Consider the following 25,193-nt stretch of genomic DNA (forward strand, 5'->3'; position numbering starts at 1 on the left):
CACAAATAGTTCAGTGTTCGTGTAGAAGGGCGTCCCTGTCTCTAGTGGAGGGCCCCAGCATATGGCCCTGTTTGGCTAGTTAAAGTTTTTATCAGTAACACGGATAAAAGCGAAGCTAGAACTTCTGTCAAATTTACCCAGGAGACTAAGCTGGGACCAAGACCTGATGTGCTGGCTGACAGAAGAGGATCCATAAAGGTTCCGACAGACCAGAATGTTGGGCTAGCCTAGAGGAAAAGTACATTGGAGGCAGTAAAGCTCAAAGGTGTGGACAAAACAACTTTATAAATTAACTTCCTCAGTACAGAACAGGGAGGAGTGGCCACATAGCATTTCATCTAAAAAAGATCTCAGGCTGTTAGGGGACTACAAGCTCCAAGAGTCAGGAGGCCCCTGTGGGAGTCAACAATGCCAATGGGATCTTCGCCTGCATTAAGAAGTGGGTCACGGTTTCCTGGAATGGGAGAGCAACAGCCTCACTGTCTGTCCGCTGCCCTTGTGAGAGAACTGGGTGTACTGAACTAGTCCCCACAGTTTAAGGAGGAGGAGGTGACCAGGATGGGCAAGGAACATGGAGAGATGAAAAAGAGAGGGAAGAGAGTGGGAGAGCTGTCTGCAGGTCACTGAAAGGCTGTCATGGGGCGATTTGTTTGACAGAGGGGAGAACCAGGAGCAACACAAGCACGGGGCAAATCAGGCCTCCTCTGGGGGTCTACATGCTGAGGGTGGGTCCAGAGCCCAGACCAGCTCAGACCAGCCCAGACCACTGCTGTGTCTCACATTCTGCTCTACTGCTGCTGTGACCAGAGAGATGGTCCTATCAGGGGCCACATCTTAAGGAAGATACCTGAGGGCCTTCAAAGGAAGGCCACCGGGATGTCAAGGAGCATGGAAAGACCAGCTGAGAGAAATGGGAAGGATTTGCCTGAAGTTAATGAAGAAGACTTGGGGAGGCGTATGCTAATAGTCTCCAGGTATTGGAGGGGCTGCTGTGTCGGAGGGGAATTAAACTTGTTCTACCTGGCCCCAGAGCAATGGGCAGAAGTCACAGAGAAGAAATAGGCTTAAAGGGAGGAAAAACTTCATAACGATTAGTTATATAAAAAGAAAATGGGCCGCCCCAGGAAGAGGGAAGGTCTCCCTATATAGAGGCCTTAGAGCAGTGGCTTGGTGATGTCTTCTAATAGGTTGTGGAGGGGATACCAGAGAGAATCCTTTAAGCTCAGGGATTCCTTGATCTGGCTGGAGCCGGGATCTGAACCCAGGCCCCCTCTCCAAATCCATGGCTCTTATCACTAGATGACAATACTTCTGGAGGATAAGCATTGTTTACCCTTTGTATTGAAGAGGAACAATCACCACATAGGGTGATGCCTTGACTTGCTTGTGAATTGGAGTTAAGTGAGGCAGAGTTAGAGTAAGTGTTCAGCCTCCCTCTCTCTTCCAGAGGCGTGCAAGTCAAATGTCAGGATGTCTGGTGATGGCTTGGGATACGGTGGATGACCCTGGCGTCTTCCATGTCTGACCAAGCTCCAAATACTCAGCTGTCCTGTCTCTTCCACTGAGGAAAGTCTTCGGTGCCTGGGGCAAACACCCCCTTAACTCACTGAGGAGTTTGGGCCTGACAGTGACTTCTCCATCTGCCTTAATGGTTTTACTGGGGTGTGGCCGCTGCTTGTGCTACAGTTTCCTGGAGCCATAGGTGAAGGCTGAGTGAAAGGCAGATGCTAAAAAAGCAGCCATGAAAAGGGGCTCAGCAAGCCTTCCTCCCTGCACACCCCATACACTTATAATACTTCTGGGTGGTAAACATTACTACGTGTTTCAACCCCAAGGCAAGAGGTAACACCATGCACACAGAGGCCTACAAGTTCCCATAAAACTAGTGGCATTCCTGGTACAAATCCTATGGCCAGAGAGAGCTCACAGCTCCTCTGGGTACTCAGAAAGTGTCATCTTTTAAGTATTACACTGGAAGAACTTTAGGCTGGGGCCTTAATAGATCCTGAACCAATTATTATTTAGAGGAGGCCTGCAGCTCTGGAGCTGGCCAGGACCTTCCTCCTGTTGGGTGCTGAGCCGTCCACAGAGGCCTGTGCAAAGAGCCCTGGGTTTGGAGCCTTGAGCCTTTGGAGGACTCTGAAGAACTAGCTACTTTGGAGCTCTAACATGAACTGGGAGAGTCTGAACAAGCAAGTATTGAATTGCTGAATGGAGGGTAACACAACTATGAACCTCTCCCAAGTGTCATGTGGAAACTTCTCTAGGTGAGACCTTTTTTTTAAATCAATGGGGTTTAGTACTAGTGATGAGACTGTGAGACTGGGCTCTATAGGACAGAGGGTACACTCATGCCTGGTCACACTGGCTGACCCCAAGGTAGCTTCAGGTGTTCTGGGCTGAATCTTCCCATTATGGACTTATGGGAAATCCTGGCCAACAAAGTCAGAGGAGGAGAAGCCAAGAGGGGGCTGTGATCTGCACAGGTCAAGTAGGAATATTCATATCAATGTTTCTCCAAATAGAATGTAAACTCTCTGAGGATCTATGTGGTTTCTGCAGACCTAGCACAGGGAAAGCACTTAACAAAGCTTTGCTGAATGATTAATGGATTGAAGGAAACTTCAGTGGGAGAATCCTAGCAGGATGGACCTTCATGATTTTATGCCATAAAGTGAGTCCTATGAGCTGTGGTCTTTTCAAGGCACCAGACTTGTCCAGTACATGCATGTTGGAATAAATGGCAATCATGGACCCTGTGCTAAGTATTGGCACTAAGGGCTAGAGGTATAAACAAAAAGACCTAGACACAGCCTGCTCTTGGGGAGCTTTAATTTTTAGAGAAACAACAGAAATGTGAGAGTTCAGCTGAAGGTTGGATAGAAAAGCCCAAGGAGTCCCAAGGAAACCTGGGTAGTCTGGTCAGCAGTGCCTAGGGATCTTGGAAGGGGCAGCAGTGGGGTAAGTGGTAAGTCCTGAGGGCTGCTCCTCCTACTCAGTCAACTTCTAAAGGGATACGAAGACTAAGATTGGAACTGTTCGAACCAGGAAAACCTTATACACAGAGATGCATATACTTATGGCACAATCGAATGTAATGAACTTCTGAACTAGCAGCAACGCAATGACCCAGGACAACCCTGAGGGACTTATGAGAAAGAAGCTCTCCACATCCAGAGAAAGAACTGTGGGAGCAGAAACATAGAAGGAAAACAACTGCTTGATCACATGGTTTGATGGGGATATGATTGGGGACTCTACGCCAGGGGTTCCCAAACTTTTTTGGCCTACCACCCTTTCCAGAAAAAATATTACTTGGCGCCCCCTGTCACATACTATCACCGCTCCCTTACAGTAATTCACAGCCCCCAAATGCACCTGTGGCCATCACTGCCTCCCTGGATCACTGCAGTACCCACCAGGGGGCGGTAACACCCACTTTGGGAATCACTGCTCTAAGCGATCACCTTAATGCAAATATTAATAATATAGAAATAGGTCTTGATCAATGACACATGCAAAACCCAGTGGAATTGCTTGTTGGCTATGGGAGGGGGGTGGAGAAGAACATGATTCATGTAACCATGGAAAAATATTTTAAATTAAATTAACTTTTTTAAAAAATTGGAACTGCTCTTTCCCAAGTTCCCAAGGCTCTCTTAGTTACCAAATCCAGTGGTCTCTACTCAAACCTCATCCTCGACCTTTCTGTGGCCTTCTGACACTGTTGGTTTTCAAGACACCTCCTCCCCTGGTTCTCCTACCTAGCTGACCAATGGTCTAGTGTTTCCTCCTCTAGGTCACACCCTCTAAACTGTGCCCTCAGGGCTCTGTCCTGGGCCCTTTTCTTGGCTCCCTTTATACCACTTCACTTGCTGATGATTCTCCAATCCACATATGTTTCCCCAATAGCTCTGCCAACTTCCAGTCTCACTGTCTTTCAGACATCTCTGACAGGACGCCCAGTAGATATCTTAAACTCCATGTCCCCAAAAGAACTCATTATCTTGGCCCCAAACCTACCCTATTACAGTAGAGCAATGTGAAAGAAACACGAGATGCACAAATTGAGACATCTCCACCCCAAATGTTCATGGGGGCTATTTGTGTCCAAACTGTGGCAGACTCATAGTGGTCTGATTGGCCAATCGGGCACACTGTCCATCGACCCTGACCTCATGATGTCATTTCAGTCCTCTTCGAGTACAAAGGACAACCACCATCACCAGAGAGCATCCTCCGAGGCCCTAGGAGTCACCATCTTTCACCTCCATGTCGAAGCTGTTGCCAAGGCCTGTCTGTCCATGCCACCTTCCAACCATCTTTCCCATTTACTCCTTTCTCTCCTTTGACACTGCCCCAACCCTGGTGCAGGCCCTCATGTCCTCGAATCTGGATTTCTGCAGTAGCTGCTGGGGGTCTGCCTACTTCAACTGTCTCCCCAGTCCAGCTTCCACTAAAGTGATTTCCTAAAGCCTAGGTCAGACCATGTCACCCCCCCCCCTCCACTCTGCTGTCTCCCTATCACCTCTAGGAGCAAATACAAAATTTAGCAAAGCCTCCCATACCTGCCCCTGCCTACCCTCCCAGGCTTCTTACATCTTGCTCCCAGACACACTCTTCAGTACAGTGAAACCAGCCTCCTGGCCTTTCACAAACAACTCCCTCCATCTCTAGGCTCTGGGCATCTTCTCTGGCTGCCTCTCAGGTCTGGATTCTCTCCCTCCTCCTCCACTCTGACTACTGAGCTTCCTTCAAGTCCCAACTAAAATCTCAAAGAAGCCTTCCCCAAGCCCTCTTCATTCTGGTGCCTTCCATCAGTTAGTTCTTTCCCATTTATCCTGCCCAGAGCTTGCTTTCTATGTATTTGTTTGCATGTAGTCTCCCCTATTAGACTGTAAACTCCGTGGGGGAGGGGAGGGGAGGCCTGTCTTTTGCCCCTCTTTGTGTACATAGAGCCCAGCACATAGTAGGTGCTTAATGTTTACTGACTGACCTAATGGGCTGATCTGAGGAGAACGAGTGATGTTTGGACACAATATTTTCTGTGAGAGGGTCTACAGTGCCAGTCTCAGTAAAGAATTTAAGCAAGGATGCTTCTGTCCTGGAAGTGGCCTGGCCTGGCCATGAGAGCAGCAGCTGTTTCTTTTGCTAATGGCCTAGTTACTATATTCCTTAATACTTTTTCCCTTTCCTTCTCATTTGAAGATCCCCAGCTTGGAGCCAGGAGTCCTTAGCAATCATCTAGTCTGATCCCACATTTTATAGAAGCCGCCCTGTGGGAAGCCAATAAGAGAATAGATAAAAATCTGAGACCCCTCTTTTGACACCTCTTATGATCCATGCCTTTTCTTATTGGAAAAACATTATAGAGTTATTGGAAAGTCCATACTCAGACCAGAAGCTACTGAGTTAACAATTTCTCTCCTTGATAATTAAGAAGTCCAAACCCTAAAAAATATATTACTTAGATAAGGATTGGAGCCAGACAATTTAGTCCAGACTATCTGACCAGGTGCAGATCTGTAAATCAAGGCAGAACGCAATTAGTAAACATCTCCATGAAATTTATTTCTGCTCCCAGAAGTAAACCCCTACTAATTGGTGGTTGGAATTTGGCCCTTGTCCTTGCACCTATATCTCTACTTTTTAGACTTTAATGGATTGTGTATGATTTGTAACCCCATTCACAGCTGTTATTCTTTCTTTGTGTTCTTTGTTTGAAACCAGTATAAAATAAAGTCCAAATCCCATTGCGTTAGAACAGCATGGCCGCCCCCCACCCCCCACCCGACAGAAACAGCAGAACTACGTAAAGAACCCAGCCAGCTTCCCCCTTGCCTCCTCCCACTGCATGAAACTGCATGAAGGCTGTCTGGCTAATGGAATAGGCAAATGCTCAAGCTTTGGCTTGATTTTGGTGATGGATTAAGAGTGCCTCAGGCGGGGCAGTTGGGTAGCTCAGTGGAGTGAGAGTCAGGCCTAGAGACAGGAGGTCCTGGGTTCAAAACCAGGCCTCAGCCACTTCCCAGCTGTGTGACCCTGGGCAAGTCACTTGACCCCCAGTGCCCACCCTTACCACTCTTCCACCTATGAGCCAATACACAGAAGTTAAGGGTTTAAAAAAAAAAAAAAAGTGAGTGGCACAGTGCGTAAAGCACGAGGCCTGGAATTGGGAGGTCCTGGGTTCACATTTGGCCTCAGACACGTCCCAGCTGTGTGACCCTGGACAAGTCACTTGACCCCCAGTGCCCACCCTTACCACTCACTCTTCCACCTAGGAGCCAATACACCAAAGTACAAGGGTTTAAAAAAAAAAAGAGAGTGCCTCAGGCGGCAGAAGCCCACAGAGGCCCAAACTAGAGGAATGGACAAAGCAAACATGAGAATCAGAGGGCTAGAGGGAGTGAGAAAAAGGGCTGAAAGACTAAGGGAGGGAAGCAAAGGAAAAGAAAGAGATGGGGGGGGGGGGGGGGGGAAGCATAGCTAGGCTCCAGGCAATGACCACCACTACCACACGAGAGCACCTTCCCCCAAGGAGGTTCCACAGGGGGAGGGAAAGACATAGAGGGCTCCAACACAGGATGTCCACACCAGGGAACATCTTTTAGAAATCCCACGTTCCCACCTCTTTTCTTATAACCAGGGCCCAGGAGGGGCAGGGTCCTCGACAGTATCTGGTCCAGTCCTGACTCCTCGTCCCATTAAACCTCAGTGATCCCAGACTAGGTCCAAATAACAGAGAGGCAGAGCCTCCTGGGAGGTCTCTAGGCTCTTCACATCCAATCAACCATATGGTCACTCACCACCTGAATGGCTTCTGAGAATCGACACACATCGCCATTGTTCCACGTTGGCAAGCTTACTACTGGAGCCAAAAACGGTGCTGGGGCCAATGTACCTGTATGAGACAGAAGTCAAGATGTCCCCTAATCAGTCCCGACAAAATAAGGATACAAAGAACACATACAGCTTTAAGGCAGAGCTACACCAAAAAGCCTCTCCAGGGAGGGAGAAGGCAGCCCATGCTTTTGTGGATGGATCTAGTTGGTCCTGACTTCTAGGGTCTTTAACATGACCTGTGCAGCCCCCTCCTGCCTCTGAACCAATGATGGCTGGTACATCTACACTGCAGACTCTTTGAGAAGTACTTGGCATGCACTGTCCCCATTTTGTAGAGAGCAAGTTACATTTCTATGACTCTAATGGTTGCAAGCACTTTCTACACAATCAACATGGCAGGGATGCCATTTAAGAAAAGTAATTCCCTTTGTGGATGAGGGAACTAAGATACAATCAGGATAAATGACTTGCCTAGGGTCACTCTGTTGGAAACCTCAGGGCTGAACCTTGAACCCAGATCTTTGGACACTGAAATTGGTGCTCATTTCACTACAAAGAGGTGAAGAAACTGAACCTAGAAAACGTTAATTCATCTGCCCAAGGTTTCACAGGTATCAGGGGTCAGGGCTAGGGCCTGAGTCCAGACCTTCTGTTAATAAAATCCAGACCAAAATCACAGCAGAGCTGAGCTCTGGCCTGGGTAACAGAATGCTCCAGGAGGAACAGCAGGGCAGGACTTCAGGCTTACACTGAGTCCACCCAGGGAGCTCTAGGAAGATGCCCCCAAGTTCCACATGAGACCTTTAAGTGGCTGTTCATCGAAGGGTGGGACAGGGAAGAGGACAACTTGAAATAAACCCTCCAAAAATAAGACACAAAAAAGGAAAAGAATGCTTACGTAGCCCGCTTCCACACCATAATCAGTTTGTCATCTCCCCCAGAAGCTAAATACATCCCACTGTTTGACCATCGAACACAGTTCACACAGGCTAGGAAGAAAAAGAAAAGAGGCTGATGAAAATCCCTAATTCATGCCCATTTCATCTTCTGCAGGCTCTGGTCCAAGAATCGCAGGCCCGATGTGTGAGACGTGAGCTGGCACTCTGCCCGCAGCAGCAACACCAGAGGAACACCAGCATTCATCCAAATCACAACCTAAAAGCATCCCGGCGTGAGCAGCAATGGGTCGGGGTTTTAGCAAACTGAGGCCTGGCGCCGGCCCACCAAGGGGCCTCTCCCATCCCTAAGTGGGATCTCTGTGCCAGTAGGTGCACTGAAAAGTCACACTGGTCACATGGAGGCACTGCTCAGGTTTGATACCTACTGGATTTGGCCCAGAAGGACCACCGTTTGGGAAGGGAGAAATGGTCAGTGACCTGGGGAACAGTTAAAATCAGCAGTCACAATCAAGCTGACAAAGGGCACGCCTGGATGTCTTGGGCAGGCCCATTTTGGAGCTGGAATGAGCCTAGGGAAGAGGAGGAGGAGGAGGAGAATGCGGGGACCAATGAAGAGGATGTCTTCTTCACCAGAGCACAGGAGTCATGAGGGACACACAATAAACTGACTTGGTCTGCCTGGGAGGCCTGGCCTGGGACATTATTCCTTTCTCAGAACAGAGCCAACTAGGCAAACAGGCAAAGAATCTGCCAGGGTCATTGTTAGGGGCTGAGGCTTCCAGAGGGTTCCTAGCTCAATCCTCAGGAGAACCAAATAGAGTCAAGAGAATAGAAACTGTCACTAAAGCGGCCTATGGCCATCTTGGCCTCAGGCCCAGCAGGTGCTCCAAGAGCAAGGACATGAGAGCTGCATCTGAGATCGGAGTGAAGGGACCTCGGAGATCCGTCATTCAACCCACATGCCCCGTTTTATAAATGAGGCCACAGGGGCCAGGAGAAGTTAAATAATTTGGTTCAAGTCCCCCAACTAGAAAGAAGTAGAACTGGGTTTTGGAATTCCCTCTATTATACCATGAAAGGTGATGCACCAACAGGCCAAAAGAATGGCTCAATAATGACTCATGGGAAATCAGCAAGGGAACAGCAAAAGCTGGAAATACTGTGAAAATAAATGATCTTACCAGGCTCAAGGGGTGGGAAATTAAGTCACAGACACAGAAAAGGAGTCTATGACATCTAGTCAGGCACCCAAAGGGGTCCTGACAGCGAAACCCCAGGAACCACACTGGTCCAACTGGAAAAGCACAGCCAATAGTCCACTCTCTACCCCCTGCCCCAGAATCTTCCGACTGCTGGGAAGCTGGACCCAAAGATGCACGAGACATTTGTGGAAGCCCTATCGAATCAGGCAGTAAGACTCATGAGCAGGAAATCACCAGAGGTACCTGCAGGACTGTCCAAAGGTGGTTCTGTGGGTTGGCCAAGTCTTCTGCTGAATAACTCAACCAGGTGTGTAGCCAACATCTGTGCCTTCTGACAGCAGACCGGGGACATTTACCGCTGCACGGGGCCTTATATTTCTAATTACAAACACATGGGCTAACTTTGGGCAATCTGCCAACACGCAAAGCCCGCAAAGGGCTGTTCTGTAATACCTAAGTGATTGTCCATCTGGCAAAGCATCTTGGGAATATTTTCATTCTTTTCATCTTCCTCTTTGAGGACTGGAGCCATATTCCAGATCACAACCTTCCCAGAATCTTGCCCTGTAAGGAACAGGAGAAACTCTATTAAACTGACACCAGATCAATAGGCCAGAAACTACAGAACTGCTCACCTAGCTGATCTAGAGGAAAAGAGAAAACCAAACCAAAGCACAAGGTCTAAAATAGCCTCCCCTGGCCCAGAAGGAAGTAAAGGATGGCCACCTGCAAGGAAGGGGACCTGGACTCCAGCCCTGGCTTGGCCACAGGCTCCCTGAGGGGTCTTGGGTGGATGCCAGGCCACTGAGAAGCACTTACTGCCTGCATGTAGTGCGGTGGGCATGGTGCTGAGTACTGGCAAGGAATTCAAGGGGCTCCTGGTCAACCTAAGCTTATTTCCCTGAACTCCATTCCAGTTCTGACAGGCTAAAGACCTTCTGGATTTGGGGTGTTTTTCCTAAGTTCTAGATGGGTTCCAATGGCCTGGGATGATGAACAGCGCCCACTCTTCAAGCCTTCACTCTGGGCCTCCCATGCTGTAAACATTAACTGGGAGCTAAGAGAGAAAGGGCTCAGAGCAGCGGAGCCCTCGGACAAGGCCCACCAAGAGCTGGCTTTGAGGAGTCGACCTGCACTCAGAGATGTGGGGCTCAGCTCCTGGGTCTCCTCACTCCCTCTGGGCTCGTTTCCTTCAGTAAAATGAGGGCAGGATGGAGGCTGACTAGACTCCCTCCAGCTTTGAATGCATACACATGTGCCCACACAGGAAAACAATGGTTTCCTAAGCTCACAGGCATGCATGGAAATGTGCCGGTCAAAGCTCAGGAAGGAGAATTTTTAACATGTTCTCCTCACAAAACACTGGCAGAAGGAGGTACTAAGAATGAAGAATGAGGGTCTTCAATGATGAAATTGGGGGGGGGGGGGCTTCTCCTGCCCCCAGGGTGGATCACTCAAGCTCAGGAGTGCTGAGTTTCTGTGGAAAAGCTGAATGGTGTCCAACTAGGCTGGCACAAAGGCAATGAAGCCCTTGGAGCAGGGAGCTGCCAGGCCCCACTCCCAGGCCAGCTTTATTGTTACCACACACAAAACCAGAAGCCAGCTAGTGACCAGGAGGGTCAGCATTCTCCCAAGGGTGTTCTGAGCTGCCTAAAAGTCCTTTGTAATACCCTCCGCTGGGGATGAGCCCAAATTCCAAGAAGAAGCCAGAGAAGCACCCGACATACAGCCTTCAGGCTGAATCCGGATGAGAACCAAACCTCAAAGCTAGCATGAACTTGAACCTCGGGCTACAGCTGTTCTCTTTCAAGAAACTTGGACGTTCTCTTCCTTTCTCCAGCCCTTGTCTGAGGGGCCCGGTAGGCCTCCCTTCAGACTCATCCCACTAGCTTGCTGTATGCCCTTAGGCACTCACTCACTCTGGGCTTTGGTTCACTCATAAAAGGAGAGGCTAGGGCGCCATGCTCTTAAAGGTACTGGGGATTTAGAACTAGCAGACCTAAAACATTCCTGGAGTTTAGTCTTTCATTTTTAAACCTTTGCTTTCCATCATAGAATTAATCCTGTTAATTGGTTCCAAGGCAGAAGAACAGTAAAGGCTAGGCAATGGGGTTAAGTGACTTGTCCAGGGTCACACAGCTAAGAAGTATCTGAGGTCAGATTTGAACCCAGGACCTCCCAACTCCAGGCCTGGCTCTCAATCCACTGAGCCACCTCACTGCTCCCTAACCTTTCTGTTTGGCTTTACAAAGGAGAAGTGGAGGGCCCCAACAGCTAGGGGCCTTACCCAATGTCACAGAGGCCCCAAGGAGCAAAAGCAGCTTCCAGAGGCAACTTCTGACTCTTGACTTTTACTGTGAAGCTTGTTATCAGGGTCAATACAGGATACTGCAAAACATTCTTGGTGTCTGTTCCACTTGACTTAACCTGATAACTTGAACAAAACCACAAAAACTTGGCTACCTACTAGGGGCTATTTATGTCAAAAAACATTTAATAAAAATAATTTTACTAGCCTACCACCCAAGTTCTTTGTCCTGGGATTGTGTTATCTGTATAGCTGACAGGTCATAGGATTACAGAACCTCAGAGCTGCTGAGGGAGTGACCTTAGAGTACAGGAAGAGATTTTCAGGGCTGGAAGGGGTCTTGGAGACAGGAATCAAGGGCTCAAAGAAACAAGGATTGACCAAGGTCACATAGACCCAAAACCAGACCTAGAACTGGTTACCAAGTCTCTCAATTCAGTTCTCTTTCACTCCAACATGCTGTTATCCTTCTCTGTCATGAAGTAATGACAGATGCAAATCATTTTCAGGTTTGTTTGAGAAAGAATTGGAAAGGTATACTGTGACCCAAATGTCACATGTAATCTGTGTGTGTTCCTAAACTTAAAAGAGAGGCCTTAGGCTTCTCTGGCCTTAACCATCACATACCAAAAGAGGAATGGCCTCTGAAAAGGGCAGATGGTCTACAAGTGTCTAACTGGCCAACTGCTGGTGACCCAGAACAAAGCTCAGAGAACACTCTCAGAGGTGAAACTATGGACATACCTTGCCCTCCAGTTGCAAACTTGGTCCCATCGGGATGAATATCAACAGAAAAAATTGGTTTGCCTGGAGAAAAAAGAAAAGGGAAGACATATCAGTTGGCCTGTATTTTTTAGAAGACAATAAGATTCACAAATATTTTAACAATGCAGGTCACCTTTATTATTGTTAAGAAGACCAGTAATAATATCAATGGTAACTTGTACTTGTTTTTACATTGGGGGAACACTTCCTTCACAACAACCCAGGAAGCCAGTGATACAATCATTATGGTTCCTATTTTACAGATGGGAAAATCCATGCTCAGAAGTGAATCATCTTACCCAAAGGTCCAAAGCTCCAAAGTGGTGGAGCCAGGCTTTGAATCTGAGTTTCGGGACTCTGTATCCCACCAACCAAAGATTTTTTTTCAAGTACTTTTCTCCTTGTCATTGATAGGAATGGAGCTACCTCAGAGTGTGTCTGGTTGGCACAATAACTAAACTTGGGTCATGGCAAAGCTTCCTTCCACCAAGGGATCTCAGCCTGGGCTCAGTGAACTTGCTTTTCAATATTCGGGTAACTGCATATCAGCATAACGGGTTCCTTTTCTAATCTGATGTATTTTATTTTTTGCATTTAGAGCATGATCCTCAGAAGAGAAAGTTTCATGTGGAGAAGAGGGTTTAAGACCAGGGATAAAAATGGTTCCAGTGTTTTGTATGATAATACATGAATAACCCAGATCAACTCACCTGCCAGCACTGGCAGGGGAAAGGGAAGGGAGGGAGGGAGATAAATTTGATCATATAACTTGGGGAAAATTGCATGGAAACTTGTTATCATAAGTAATGAGTAAAATACGAAAATGCTTCCAAATCCCTAGGTCTTAAGAGGGACAATCCTAAATTAACCGAGGTGGGGAGGTGAATCAACTTACTGTAAGTTCATTTTTTGTAAGTAAATACCACATTTATAACTTGCATGTTGACTATTCGCAGGTAGGAAGGAATGGCAGAAGATCAGGCCTGAGTTTCCTACTGCCCACTGGACATCTTTTCCTAATGACCCACCATCACCTCACACTCTTTCCCTTGGCAAATAGCCATCCCAGACTCCTCCTAGTAACCCAGGCAGAATCCAAATCCACCATCATCTTAAATGGTGGCCCAAGCTTGTGACTACTCTCTCTCCACTATCTATCCTTCACAAGGTGGCCAGTGGCACACAGGCAGAGGAGAAGGGAATTCTGGGTCTCTGAAGGGCTCAGCCTTTACTCCCTGGGTGACCACCAGGTGACCCATTTTATCTCTCTGGTACTAGCCCTAAAATGAGTCAGAGACCGGATGATCTTAGAGGGTCCTTATGGTTTTAAAGCTCTGTACATCAGAATCTTAGCCCAAAACATTGAACAAATCCCATCAGGCTCAGTTCAAAAGATGACTGTGCTTCCTCACTTCTTACCAAGAAAAATGTCAGTGTCATACTCTGGCTTCTTTAAGGCTTTCAACAAGAGGGTTCTGCCTTACTGTCTCATGTTCCCCTTGAGGCTCGCACCAGCCTTCTTGACATTCCCCAATTGTGTCCTGCCTTTTCTCCCCCATCTGCATGTGCTCCAATGGGTGAGACCTGTCCTGGTCTGCGAGGGCCAGCGTGGGTGCCACTTCCTGCTTAGAGCTTCTCTGGTCCCCTCTGGCTAGACCCTGGATTTTTATCTCCTCCATACATTTGTCATAGAGTATATCTGTCTTCCCTTCTACCAGACTGTGAGACTCCCAAGGGTGAGGCCTACAACTTGTCTTATCTTTCCATCTCTAGTGCCTGCCACGGAGCACTGCAGATAGCAAGCATTTAATAAGTGTTTAATCAAATTGAATTTATTTGTTGAATCGTCTGGAACCTGTGTGGTCAACAGAAAGCTGTGCTCTCTAATACATAGTGAGATGATACAAGGATATAGTCCCAGGAGGAAGCATGATGGAGGGGCCATGTTTTCAGGCTAGTTTCAACCCAAGACTGATGGGATCGCCATGAAATTCTCAAATGACACTCAAAGAATCACATGGCGCAAGAAAGGGCCCTGGAGATCATCTAGATCAGTGATGGGCAAACTACAGCCTGTGGGCCAGAAGCAGCCCCCTGAAATGGTCTATCGGGCTGCGCAACATTATTCCTAATCTGACGAATACGATGAATAGGATACACTACAAGGAAACTTCGAAAGAGTTGCCTTAGAAACAGACTGACAGATGAGCATTTCCTTTCCTTTGGCCCTCTCTTTAAAAAGTTTGCCCATCACTGCAAAGGCCCTCCCTCATTGGAGAGACAAGAGATGTGAGGTCCAGGGAAAGAACTTGTCCAGGGTCACAAAGATCACCAGTGACAAGTGGGATTTGAACCCAAAGCTGGAGGCCCCCAAACTGGTACTCTTTCTACCACAATACTACATGGAATATCTACCCTCTTGCCTGACATGGTGACAATATGGCAAAGATGGAAGGGACCTCAGATGCTAACCTGTTACCACCATATGAATCCCCTCTGTAAAATCCCCATCAACCCAAATTTAACTGATAAACTCTGGCAAGGGGGCACTCACAGCCCTCCCTCGGAGACAGACAGCTATTCTGATTAAGAAGTCTTTCTTTCCAGCAAGCACAAATCTGCCTCACCACAGCTTCCCCCTTGATCCTTTACTTCTGTGATAGAAGCACAAAATTCTGAGCTGAAATGTTCGAGTTCAATGACCATCTAGTTCAGTGATTCCCAAAGTGGGCGCTACCGCCCCCTGGTGGGTGCTGCCGCGATCCAGGGAAATGGCGACGGCCACACTTTGTTAGTATTACATTCTATTCTGAGTTCAATAAATAGTTTCATAATTTCCAGGGGGTGCTAAGTAATATTTTTTCTGGAAAGAGGGCGGGAGGCCAAAAAAGTTTGGGAACCACTGATCTAGTTCAACATACACAAGAGGGATGGTCCACTAGAATGACTATCCACTGCAGGTTCAGTCTGGCTCGAGGCTCCAAGGAGGGGGATCACCCTCACTTCTCAATTCTATATCCTGCCTGTATATGATGGCCTTTTAGGTACTTGAAGGCAGCTCTCGGGCTTCTCCTCAGTCTTCTTTTCTGGTTCCTTCAATTTAGTCTTCAGAAGAGATGACACGCTCAAGGAACATGGTGTCCTCTGGGCATTCTCCAGCTTCCTATTCTCCTTTTTAAAATGTGGTGTGAGGAAAAGAATGCAAAACTCCAGGTGGTGTTTGAGTCAGGCAGAGAACAGATGGGGGTGATCACCTGCCTCCTCCAGGAAATGACATCTCTGAATGTAGCCCAACACACCATTAGCTGCTTCTTTGGTTCCAACATTCCACTGCCAATTCCACTGAGCTTGTGGCCTACTGAAACCCCTCCAGATCTCTTTCCAAACAGCTGCTGTCTAAATATGCATTTCCATCTTATACCTGACAAGCTGCTCCTCTGTACAAAAGACTGACACTGGCGCCTTCTGAATGTCACCCGGCTAGATTCAGTTTGATGCTCTAGACCGTAAGGTCCGTTATCAGCTATGCCAGTCAACAATTCCCAACTCGTGTTAGCCAGACCCTTTCAGATGGTGTGCTCTGTGGATGGGCAAAGCCTCTACAATTTTACCAAAATCTTTGATAAAAATGTTAAACAGTACAGGATCAGGCACAGATCCTCAGACCTGGAGTCATCCTGGTCAACCATTCACAACATTTGGGGCCCTCTTTGCCGCCTTCCCTCTCTCACCCCCATGTCTAATCAGTTGCCCTCTCCTCACCACAGTCACCACACTAGTTTAGGCCTCCATCACCCCTACCTTGAATGATTAATTCATCTTCTAAGACACAGATCTAAACATATTACCCTATTCAAAAACCAATCTTCTGGGGCTCTGTCTTGCCCCCAGGCTAAAATGCTAAGTCCAGCCATTTAAGGTTCTCGAACATTCTTTGCTTCCGCCAAACTGAACTGCCAGCCATTCCATTTCCCACCTACAAACATCTGTATGGGTTGTCCCAATCACAAAAAATGGACTTTCTCCTCTCTGCTTGCCACTCCTCCTCAGAGTGACTGACAAAGGAGTTAGCCAGATTGGTTTACATTCCTTCCAAAGGCTCTGAGGGCCATCAGGGCATGGGATGATCACATGGAAAAAGACAACCAGGAAGATCAACTGTAGGTGACTCAACAATAACTGGGGTCCATGAAGAGAAGGTAGAGAAATTCTGTAAAGAATTCGATAAGTCTCCAAATTAATTCACAAATATTTTGTGGTTTCCTTGCAAAGGTGGGCAGAAGGGCAGAGAGAAAATAGACCTCAAGAGGAAGAACTAGGCTGCTGACAACAGAGGCCACCTGCCTCCAGATGAGGGGCCCTATCCCTGAGGAACATGACAAAAATCGTCCCTAAGCCTCTCAGGGCTCAAGACACTTCAATGTGACTTCAGACTGCAGAGAAGACACCAACCTGCATCCTCCTCTGGGAGATCCCAATAATAATAACTGCATAGAGCAGCTCCAGTCCCCATGAGAAAGGCCAGAGCACAATTGGGCACAGCATCAACTCCTAAAACAGACACCATGGAGAACAAAAAAGTATAGAGAAAGGTTGAAGGATGAGCCACCCAATCACATGGCTCATGCTTAAGAATTCAAGAACCAAGGGAAGAGTGCCGATGATGGTCAAAGATTCTCTCCACCCATGACCAATGCAGGGAAGCCCAACAAGGCACTCTGCCACCACCATTCTGAAAGGGTTAAAGGAGAAATAAACCTAAAGAAAGTAGGTAGAGCTGGCCAGACTGAAAGCAGCTCAATTCCACAGGTCAAGGGACCAATTCTCCAGATACCTGAAAAAGGAGAGGATACCAAATGCCTAAAATAAGTCAAGGAGGTGGTTTCCACTGGAAAAGGTACCTAGAAAACTGCTGACCCAACAACTCCTTTTCCATCTCTAGAAAATCTTCATGAGAAAACTGTTCACAAAGACTGAGGGCATCCTTGAGCTATGAGGAAAGGAACAAGAAGGCTCTTTGCAAACAATATTCTATAGTGTCATATTCAAACTCTGGGAGTTGTGAGTCTCACCTTGATTGACAGGTGAAGACAGTTGGAGACATCGGAATGTTCCCAGATGCCTTGAGGACAAGAGGAAAGGCAGTTGGCCAGAGGATATAAATACCCCGACAGCCATCTGACAAGGACCCTTGGCTTTGGACCCTTGGCCTGGAACCCTTGGCCTTGGACATTGATCTCTGATCTTGGAGCATTGACCTGTAGATCTCTGACCGTGGGTCCTCTGATTCTCTCTGAATTCCCCCTAGATATTTAGACATCTGAACCATCATTAGATATTTAGGCATCCAGGCCCGGGTGGGAACCGGGAAGAGGGAAGGAAAAGAAGCAGAAGGAGGTAAGGGAGGTATTTCCTGACGGCTGTAGGACTGACATAACAACTGGCAATAAGAAGCTGAGAGGGATCACCAATATCTGTATCAACCGAGCAGATTGCCTTCTCTGGTTTGGCCGTGGCCAAGCTGAGCCAGAGGAGGGGAAGAACAAGAGCTCCAGCATTACTGAAATAGCCTACAGTCCTGAGGGATTAGTGATCATAGCCATTAGAGACAAGGTCTCCTATCCCTAATCCATTCCTGATTATTTCTTTCCCTTATTAACAACTATAGATAAAATTTCATTAAGTACATGCCTGAGTGGTTAATACATCACAACCCTTGGGGAGGGAGCAACGCAGTCAGATGAAAACATTATCCAATGGGGCAGCTGGGTAGCTCAGTGGATTGAGAGTCAGGCCTAGAGACAGGAGGTCCTAGATTCAAATCTGGCCTCGGACACTTCCCAGCTGTGTGTCCCTGGCAAGTGACTTGACTCCCATTGCCCACTCTTACCACTCTTCCACCTAGGAGCCAATACACAGAAGTTAAGGATTTAAAAAAAAAATGAATTAAGGCACTAATAAACACCCTAATAAAATACCACATATTTAAAAAAAATGTTATCCAAGGCTAATAGAGCCCAATACTAATAATCCAATCCCAGGTGGGACCTGAAAGGGTTACCCATTCACTGACCTTTAGGGATCCTGCCTGGGCACTGTTAGCAAGAAGGGGCAGTTATTATAACATCCAGCTGAGTGACAGGACTCAGCTGTCCCTGCACCAGCTAGCAAGGGAATCCAAGGCACAACTTCCCTGATTAATATACCCTATAATAACTAGAATAATAGACAGAGATACCTTCTTTATAACAATAGCGAAGAAGGTGCCACCTGCATTGGGATGGATGCAGTTCTCTCATCTAGGAGTTCCACCCACAGTTGGAAACACAGGTTGAGTTCTGGAGCTGATGACATTTTACAGTTTTGCGACTGAATAAAAAGTAAATAAAATATACTACCCCACCGAGCTTGTTTGTTGACTAGAAATCGAGTGCATACTATTCAAAAAAAGCCCTGAGCACAGTGCCTGGCATGTAGTTATAGGTTTAATGCAAACACTTATTCCCTCCCCCAGAGGGAAAAAAGCAACCATTCGATTTAGCAGAGCAAAGGACACAAGAAAGGAGTAGCCATCACTGACAAAGACCTGAACAGAGAAGAGATGTCCGGGAATGTATGGGCAGAAAAGGGGGTGGGCTGGCTCTGCGGCAGGCCTGAAGAATGACAAATGGAATAACAAAAGGGCTTCCCTGGTATCCACATTATCAATAGCTCAAGAGGAGAAGGCCCCTAAGATGTCAGGTCAGGCACACAGCCTGAGTCTCCCCCCACAGAAGGAGAGCTCTCCCGGTGCCTTGCATACTAATGGGCCCTTAGTAAATACTCAGGAGATTGGAATGAAGGCTACACAATGACAGTAATGAGGTCATTGAAGAGAACAGTCAAAGGAAGCCAAACTGAAGAAGCTGTAAGGACCAGCCCCCAGCCCAGGTCCCAGAGAAGAGAAGAGATGGAGCCCATCGATAGTCATGCGGGTGGTCACTGGGCCTCTTAGAGCCAGCTCAACTGTTTCCTGGCTAGAAGGAGGGCAGCCCATATCTGCAAATGAGTCTGATACTTATTTAAAAAATAAAACGTGATCATTCTTGGGAGGGATGTAGATAGTCAAAAGCTAAATCAAGACTAACTGAATTAAAGAACTACAGAACACAAAATGGGCTTCTGTCTCCCCCTGTGGTGTTGGGAGTGAGCCACATTTTCATCTGGTCCTACTGGAACCTAAAATACCAAACCTGCCTGCACCAGAGCCAACAAGTGGTCATCCCACCAGGGAGGCTGTGCTCGACCCCCAGCAATTCTTCCCCTGAAGGGAAACTGTTCCCAGACAGTTTTCTCTGATATCCTGCTTTGCCATGCCCTCTCGCCCCGTCTGTGTACGTTATTTTTCATTCCCTAGCCTAGCCATCCCCAATTCCTTCAACTGATCCTTAGACAAACCCTTGTTTCTTGGTCTCCTTCCACCTCCTCTTCCTCTCTCTGGAAACACGCCAGCCTAGAGACATCCTTCTTAAATGCCGGGCCCACACTAGGCCAGCTCCCTGTGGTCTCACCCAGGCCCACTAAAGGAGCTCTATCATTTCTGGACAGCAGCCTTCCACTACTGGTAGGGGCTCAAACTTGCACCATCTCTTCTTGCTGCCACATCACATTAACACCTAATGATAACCAATTCCTTGGCTTTTTCTCAATGGCACAGTGCTTCATTCACACTCTCTCCTTGTGTCTCACAGCCTTCCTTCAAGGCAGCTACTACAGGAGTTATTAGCCTCATTTTCCAAGGGAGCAAACTGAGTCGGAGAAAGGCTGAGGGATTTTCGGCTCCACATACCCCACCCAGGAAATACCAAGGGCCTGTGCCAGAGTCTTCCTGACTAGAAAACCAGTGCCTAAACACTAGAGCAGGGGTCGGCAACGTATGGCTCTTTCTGCAGGAGCCATAAAGTCCTTTTTTTTTTTTTTCAGGCGTTGTTATAGGAGCAGCACTGCGAGCACTACACGGCTCTCACGAAATTACATTTTAAAAAATGTGGCGTTTATGGCTCTCACAGCCAAAAAGGTTGCTGACCCCCTGCTCTAGAACATGCTGCTTCTCTTGTTGTGTCTGTAGTCCATAGCACCCTCCTCCAACCACCTTCTACTTCTCTCATTCTGCACTTTCATAGCTCCTTTCAGCAAACTCAAGAGTTTTGTGATGTCCAAGGTCCTGTAAGCCAACAGTATCCAGGATATGCCAAGGATTCACAGTCCAGTTCCTTTCTGTTCTCTCCAGATCCAAGCTGAATTAATCTCTGATGCTCTAGAGCCACTTTTCTTTTCAAATGTTTTCTTAACTCACCCCCCTCCCCAAATTATGAAGCATTAATTTTTCCCTTCTTATCTCCCTAATTCTCCTAGAAAAGGAAAAAGCAGAAACATGTTATAACATATAAGGAGAGTCAAACAAAAGAAATTTCCACATTTGCCACATCAAAAAATGGGTACATATGTGACTTTTCTTCTAGCCTAGTAGTGGTACCAGTGGGTCAAGGGGTAGGCAGAATCTGGCAGTTTCTAGGCAGAGTTCCAATTTGTGCTCCAGAATCGATGGACCAATTCCCAGCTCCACTAACTGGGCATTGATGTGTCTTTTCCCTCAAACCTGCCTAGCATCTGTCACTGTCTTTCTATGACAGTTTGATCAGTCTGACGGGTATGAGATGGAACCTCAGGAGTTGATTTGATTTGAATTTCTCTAATTATTAGTGATTTGCAGCATTTTTTATATGGTTATAGAAAGCTTGGACTGTCTCCCTGGGGAACTGCCTAGCCATATCCTCTGACCATAGGGAATGGACATTCTTAGGAAGTTAAATCTGTCCCTTATAGCACTTGGAAATAAGACCTTTTTTCCTTTTTCTTCTTTTCACTCTTCAGTAATGTTTTATTTTTCCCAACTACCTGCAAAAACAATTTTTAGCATTCATTTTCTACCATTTATCTGACAGGAACATTTTTCCCAGGTAACTAGTTCTCCAGGGTCACTTTGAGTCATCCTGTTTGGCGTTAGTGAAGGGAACTGCCTAGCAATGGCTCCTTGCCTCCTAGGGAAGCCTCTCAGCTCAAATCAGAATCCCAATATGCTAGACTGGCGATGAGCAAGGCACCCGGTTATTTAAGAAGGCGGCCACAAGAAGAGCTTTATTAATAGTGCTCTGACATGAGAAAGGAAGGATGTAATTCTGATATACCTGTCAGTGCTTACAGTCTTTATCTTTCTGTTTCTAAAAGGAGATGTGGAAGCCAGAGGCTGGCCAAGGAATTGAACAGAAAGGAGGGAAGTGAGGGTAGATGAGGCTAGGATTGTTTCAAAACAAGTGTTTCTCAGTGCTAAGGCACACCAGCAAATCAAGAGGCCTCATGGGAGCAGAAACTCCAGCTTCTTTCAGTAGGCCTGGATGAGTTGGCTTGGGTACCAGCTCCCCCCACCCCAATCAATACACGTCCCCTGCACAGCTGATCACTTTTCTGCCTCTCATCCGCACCTAGTTACAGAGTGCATTTGGCCTGAGCCCCTTCCCTGGGAGGAGTTACAACCACAAACAGGGAGCATATTCAGATCATAAACATCTTCTGTACAGGCCGAGCTCCCATTGGTGAAACTAGGAAAGGGACGAGAAACTCTAAAAAGTCCAAGTCAATGAGAGAACCAAAGAGGCTCGGAGGTGGGTGAGGGCCAAACTCAATCATTTGCTTTAAGTAGAGCACATCCTCTGGCAATGCCCCATCTGAGGTATTCTGGGTTCTCAAAGGCATATACACCAGGGGACGGGGGAAGGACACCTTGTGACAGGTCAGAATGGAAAGCACAGACCCCTGCACTCCTGTCCCCAAGTAGACAATCAATAAATACAAAGCACCTTCTAGGTGCCAAGTATTGTGCTAAGTCCTAGGGATAAAAAAAAGGGCAAAAGAGTCCTTGCCCTCAGGGAGCTCACAATCTATGAGTGAGACAACAAGCAAACCAAGAGGAAATAAGAAGGAAAGCACCGAAGGAAGGCACCAGAATTCAGAGGGCTCAGGGAAGACTTCCCATAGAAGATAGGCTTTTAGCTGGAACTTGAAGGAAATCAGGGAGGCCAAGCATTTCAGGCAGACAGAGGGATCAGCCTAACGAGGCACAGAGACTCCTGCAAGTTTTTCCAAGTGTGTGTATAAATCAAGAATCAGTTCCAAGTCATCTGGAGGAAGAGAGGGAGGTGCAGCAGTGACAGACTAAACCATCAGCCTGGAGAGTACAAAAACAACACACACTTAGTAGCCCTTACTGTGTATCAAAGGACAAGGTGTCATAGCACTCACTGTGAGACAGAGCTTCCCAGGGTCAAGGCACACCAGCACATTCAGCCCTGTGGCAACAAAGCCAGATTCTTTCCCAATCCCAGGATGTGATGGGATTGACACAGCCCGGTAGAGTATGTTCTGTCTGGGAAATAGCTACATAGACAGCTATGAGAGGCAATGGTAGATGGGTATCTGAAAGTTACTCCCCTAAATGCTCTTGGAGGTCTTAGGGGAATGGCTGAGCAGATTGAGGACAGCTTCTTCAAGAGTGGTCACGGGGGGAGCTGGGTAGCTCAGTGGATTGAGAGCCAGGCCTAGAGACAGGAGGTCGTAGGTTCAAATCTGGCCTCAGATACTTCCCAGCTGTGTGACCCTGGACAAGTCACTTGACCCCCATTGCCCACCCTTACCACTCTTCCACCAAGGAGCCAATATACAGAAGTTAAAGGTTTAAAAAAAAAAAAGAGCGGTCACAGACAGGAATTTTATAATCGAGGAATGAGGTGGAAGACCCTCAAGGAGGCAGATCAAACTGTGGCAATAAAGGCTCCCATGGCAGGAGAGGAAAGAAAACCAAGAGTCAGAGAGTTATCCCTTGGCCCTAGTGTAGGGAACAGGGCACCTCCTCTGAGCATCATGGGCTGGAAGCATCCAGAGAGAGCAACCCAGCCAAGTTCCTCCTTGGATTGAGCTGAGGCAATGTGATGGCTTAGGAAGATGTTAACTTAAACCCTTTTGCTGTCCACAGACAAACCAATAAGATACAGCCAGACACAGGTGAGAGGATGGTGTGCGGAAAAAGGATGGAGGCAGCTAGGTGGGTCAGTGGAGGGAGCCAGGCCTTGAGTCAGGAGGACCTGGCCTCAGACACGTCCTGGCTGTATGACCCCAGGTAAGTCGTTTAACTCCATTTGCCTAGCCTTTGTCCTTCTTAGAGTTGTTATTAGGACAGAAAGTAAGGGTTAAAAACAAAGAAAAAGCAAAAAAGAAGGATGGCTCCACACACCTTGATCACAGGGCCCAATTCTATGAAGCAGAGCTTTATTACACTCTCATACATGCTCCAAATGGCTTTCCAAGCTCAACAGCCAGCTCAGATGGGGTCCAACTCTAATGGAAAGCAAACAAAAGTCAGAATGACAGTCTAAACTGCCCTGGGGATCCAAATCCACTGGGGAGTCTTGACATGAAGCATTCTTGTTTATTGTTCTCCAATACACTGGAACCATAACGGACCCTAGGGGTTGCCTGGTCCACCAGCCATTCTTTCATTTGCCAAATGACTAAGAGGGGCATACAGAGATCAGAGGGTCCCACAATAACGGATCTGGAGTGGGAAGGAACCTCAGAGGCTACTAAGTCTGACCCCCTTATTTTACATATGAGGAAATTAAGGCCCAGAGGTCAAGAGGTTTGCCCAAGGCCTCACAGGTATAAGAGGCAGTGAAATCTGACCCTGGATCCTTTACCTCCAGAGCCCTTTCCACTGAACCACACTGGCTCCAAAGTGACTTTTCAAGCATCACAATTTAGGCCAAACTAAGGACACTGAGGTTGAGTTCTGTGGGCATAGCAAGACCTTTCTTCTTCCTCAGGGAGTTTTAAAGCTGTAGCAGAGAAAGGCACTAGGTGATTCATATTGTTAATTCCAAGAGGGTTGCTGTGGGGGTTTCTTCTCTTCTGCCGGAGTTAGAAGCTACTGGAAAACAGTCACCTTTAACTAGAGCTTCAGGACAAGCTGTATTAGCCTGCTCCTGCCCTCTGCTCCACATGTCACTTCCTCCTCCAAGTTACCTCCTGTATAATTAGGGGGGATGAAGGCTAACGGCAGTCCTCAAAACCTACCTTCCTCACATTCTAGTATCCTTCCCTGGGAGCTGTAAAGGACAATCTGGTCTTTCAGGTCTGACAGTCAACGAAGTCTTCCTATGTTCTGTCCAGGCCCACCTCCTCCCAACTGGCTTCATCCCCAAAACTCACTCCTTTCCTCTGAATGAATTCCAAAAAGGCAGACTCATTGGATTCTTAGCACGTGGCCTGGTACCCAAAAGGAACTCACTAAGAAGAGCCTGGGGATTGTACACACGTGACATTTCATGGCAGCTACATCCTGTGAACATATCTGGCAAGCATCTCCTAGATGGCTGGCTCCAAGTTCAGCACGAGAGATACGACGAGAAGATACCACAAAGGGCCAGACCCTCAAGACTATTCTGGGAAGATCCTGACCTCATTGTCTAATAGGAGCTCTGTCTTTAGCCACCCACACTCAGTCTAACCCTAGAAATGTGCTGGCTAATCTCCAGCAAGAGCCGAGGGTATCTGTAGAAACATATGTATCTCTATGAATAGACAGTGGAAACAACAGAACCAAGACTGACAGGCAGGTACATTTTATCAGAAGAGGGGTGACAAGTCAGTCGGAGAGGTGGTTGTTTGAACAAGGGGAGTCTGGAGGCAATCCTTCTCTTTTCAGTCCAAAAGGGCTTCCTGGAGGAGAGTTGGAGGGAGTTTGGCAAACTGGGAGTCAAAGGTTGAATTGGTAGCCATACCTGTGATTGCCAATTCTGGCTTCCCTTTGATTTTCTTTTCCTGATTTTACTTTGAATTTCCCACAAAGTCCCACTCTCCCCATTCACTTCTTTCCTGGGGTTTCTTCCCTTTTCAACCAAACTCCTGGAGTTTGCTCTCATCTACTTCAGAACATTGTCCAACCTCATCCTCCAACAGACCCTATTCTCTCTCCCCCAAGCTACCACTGACTGATGAACAGCCTTTTTCTTAACCCTCACCCAGCTTCACCTCTATGGCATGGTTGATTGGATACTCTCTCCCCCCATGGCAGAGAGAGAGAGA

General features: G+C 47.3%; 1 protein-coding gene across 1 annotated transcript in view; it reads right to left on the reverse strand.

Moving 5' to 3' along the window:
* Positions 1-12,054, reverse strand: part of LOC123245577 (protein HIRA) — a 50,090-nt gene extending 38,036 nt beyond the window's left edge. The window contains exons 1-4 of the mRNA XM_044674527.1: positions 11,997-12,054; positions 9,398-9,508; positions 7,742-7,832; positions 6,807-6,901 (exon numbers count right to left, since the gene is read on the reverse strand). Of these exons, the coding sequence (XP_044530462.1) occupies positions 6,807-6,901; positions 7,742-7,832; positions 9,398-9,476 (265 nt within the window). The 5' untranslated portion in view covers positions 9,477-9,508; positions 11,997-12,054. The remainder of the gene's footprint in view (positions 1-6,806; positions 6,902-7,741; positions 7,833-9,397; positions 9,509-11,996) is intronic.
* Between the last annotated feature and the right edge of the window lie 13,139 nt (positions 12,055-25,193).

This window comes from Gracilinanus agilis, chromosome 1 (genome assembly GCF_016433145.1).
Source record: "Gracilinanus agilis isolate LMUSP501 chromosome 1, AgileGrace, whole genome shotgun sequence".
NCBI lineage: Eukaryota > Metazoa > Chordata > Mammalia > Didelphimorphia > Didelphidae > Gracilinanus > Gracilinanus agilis.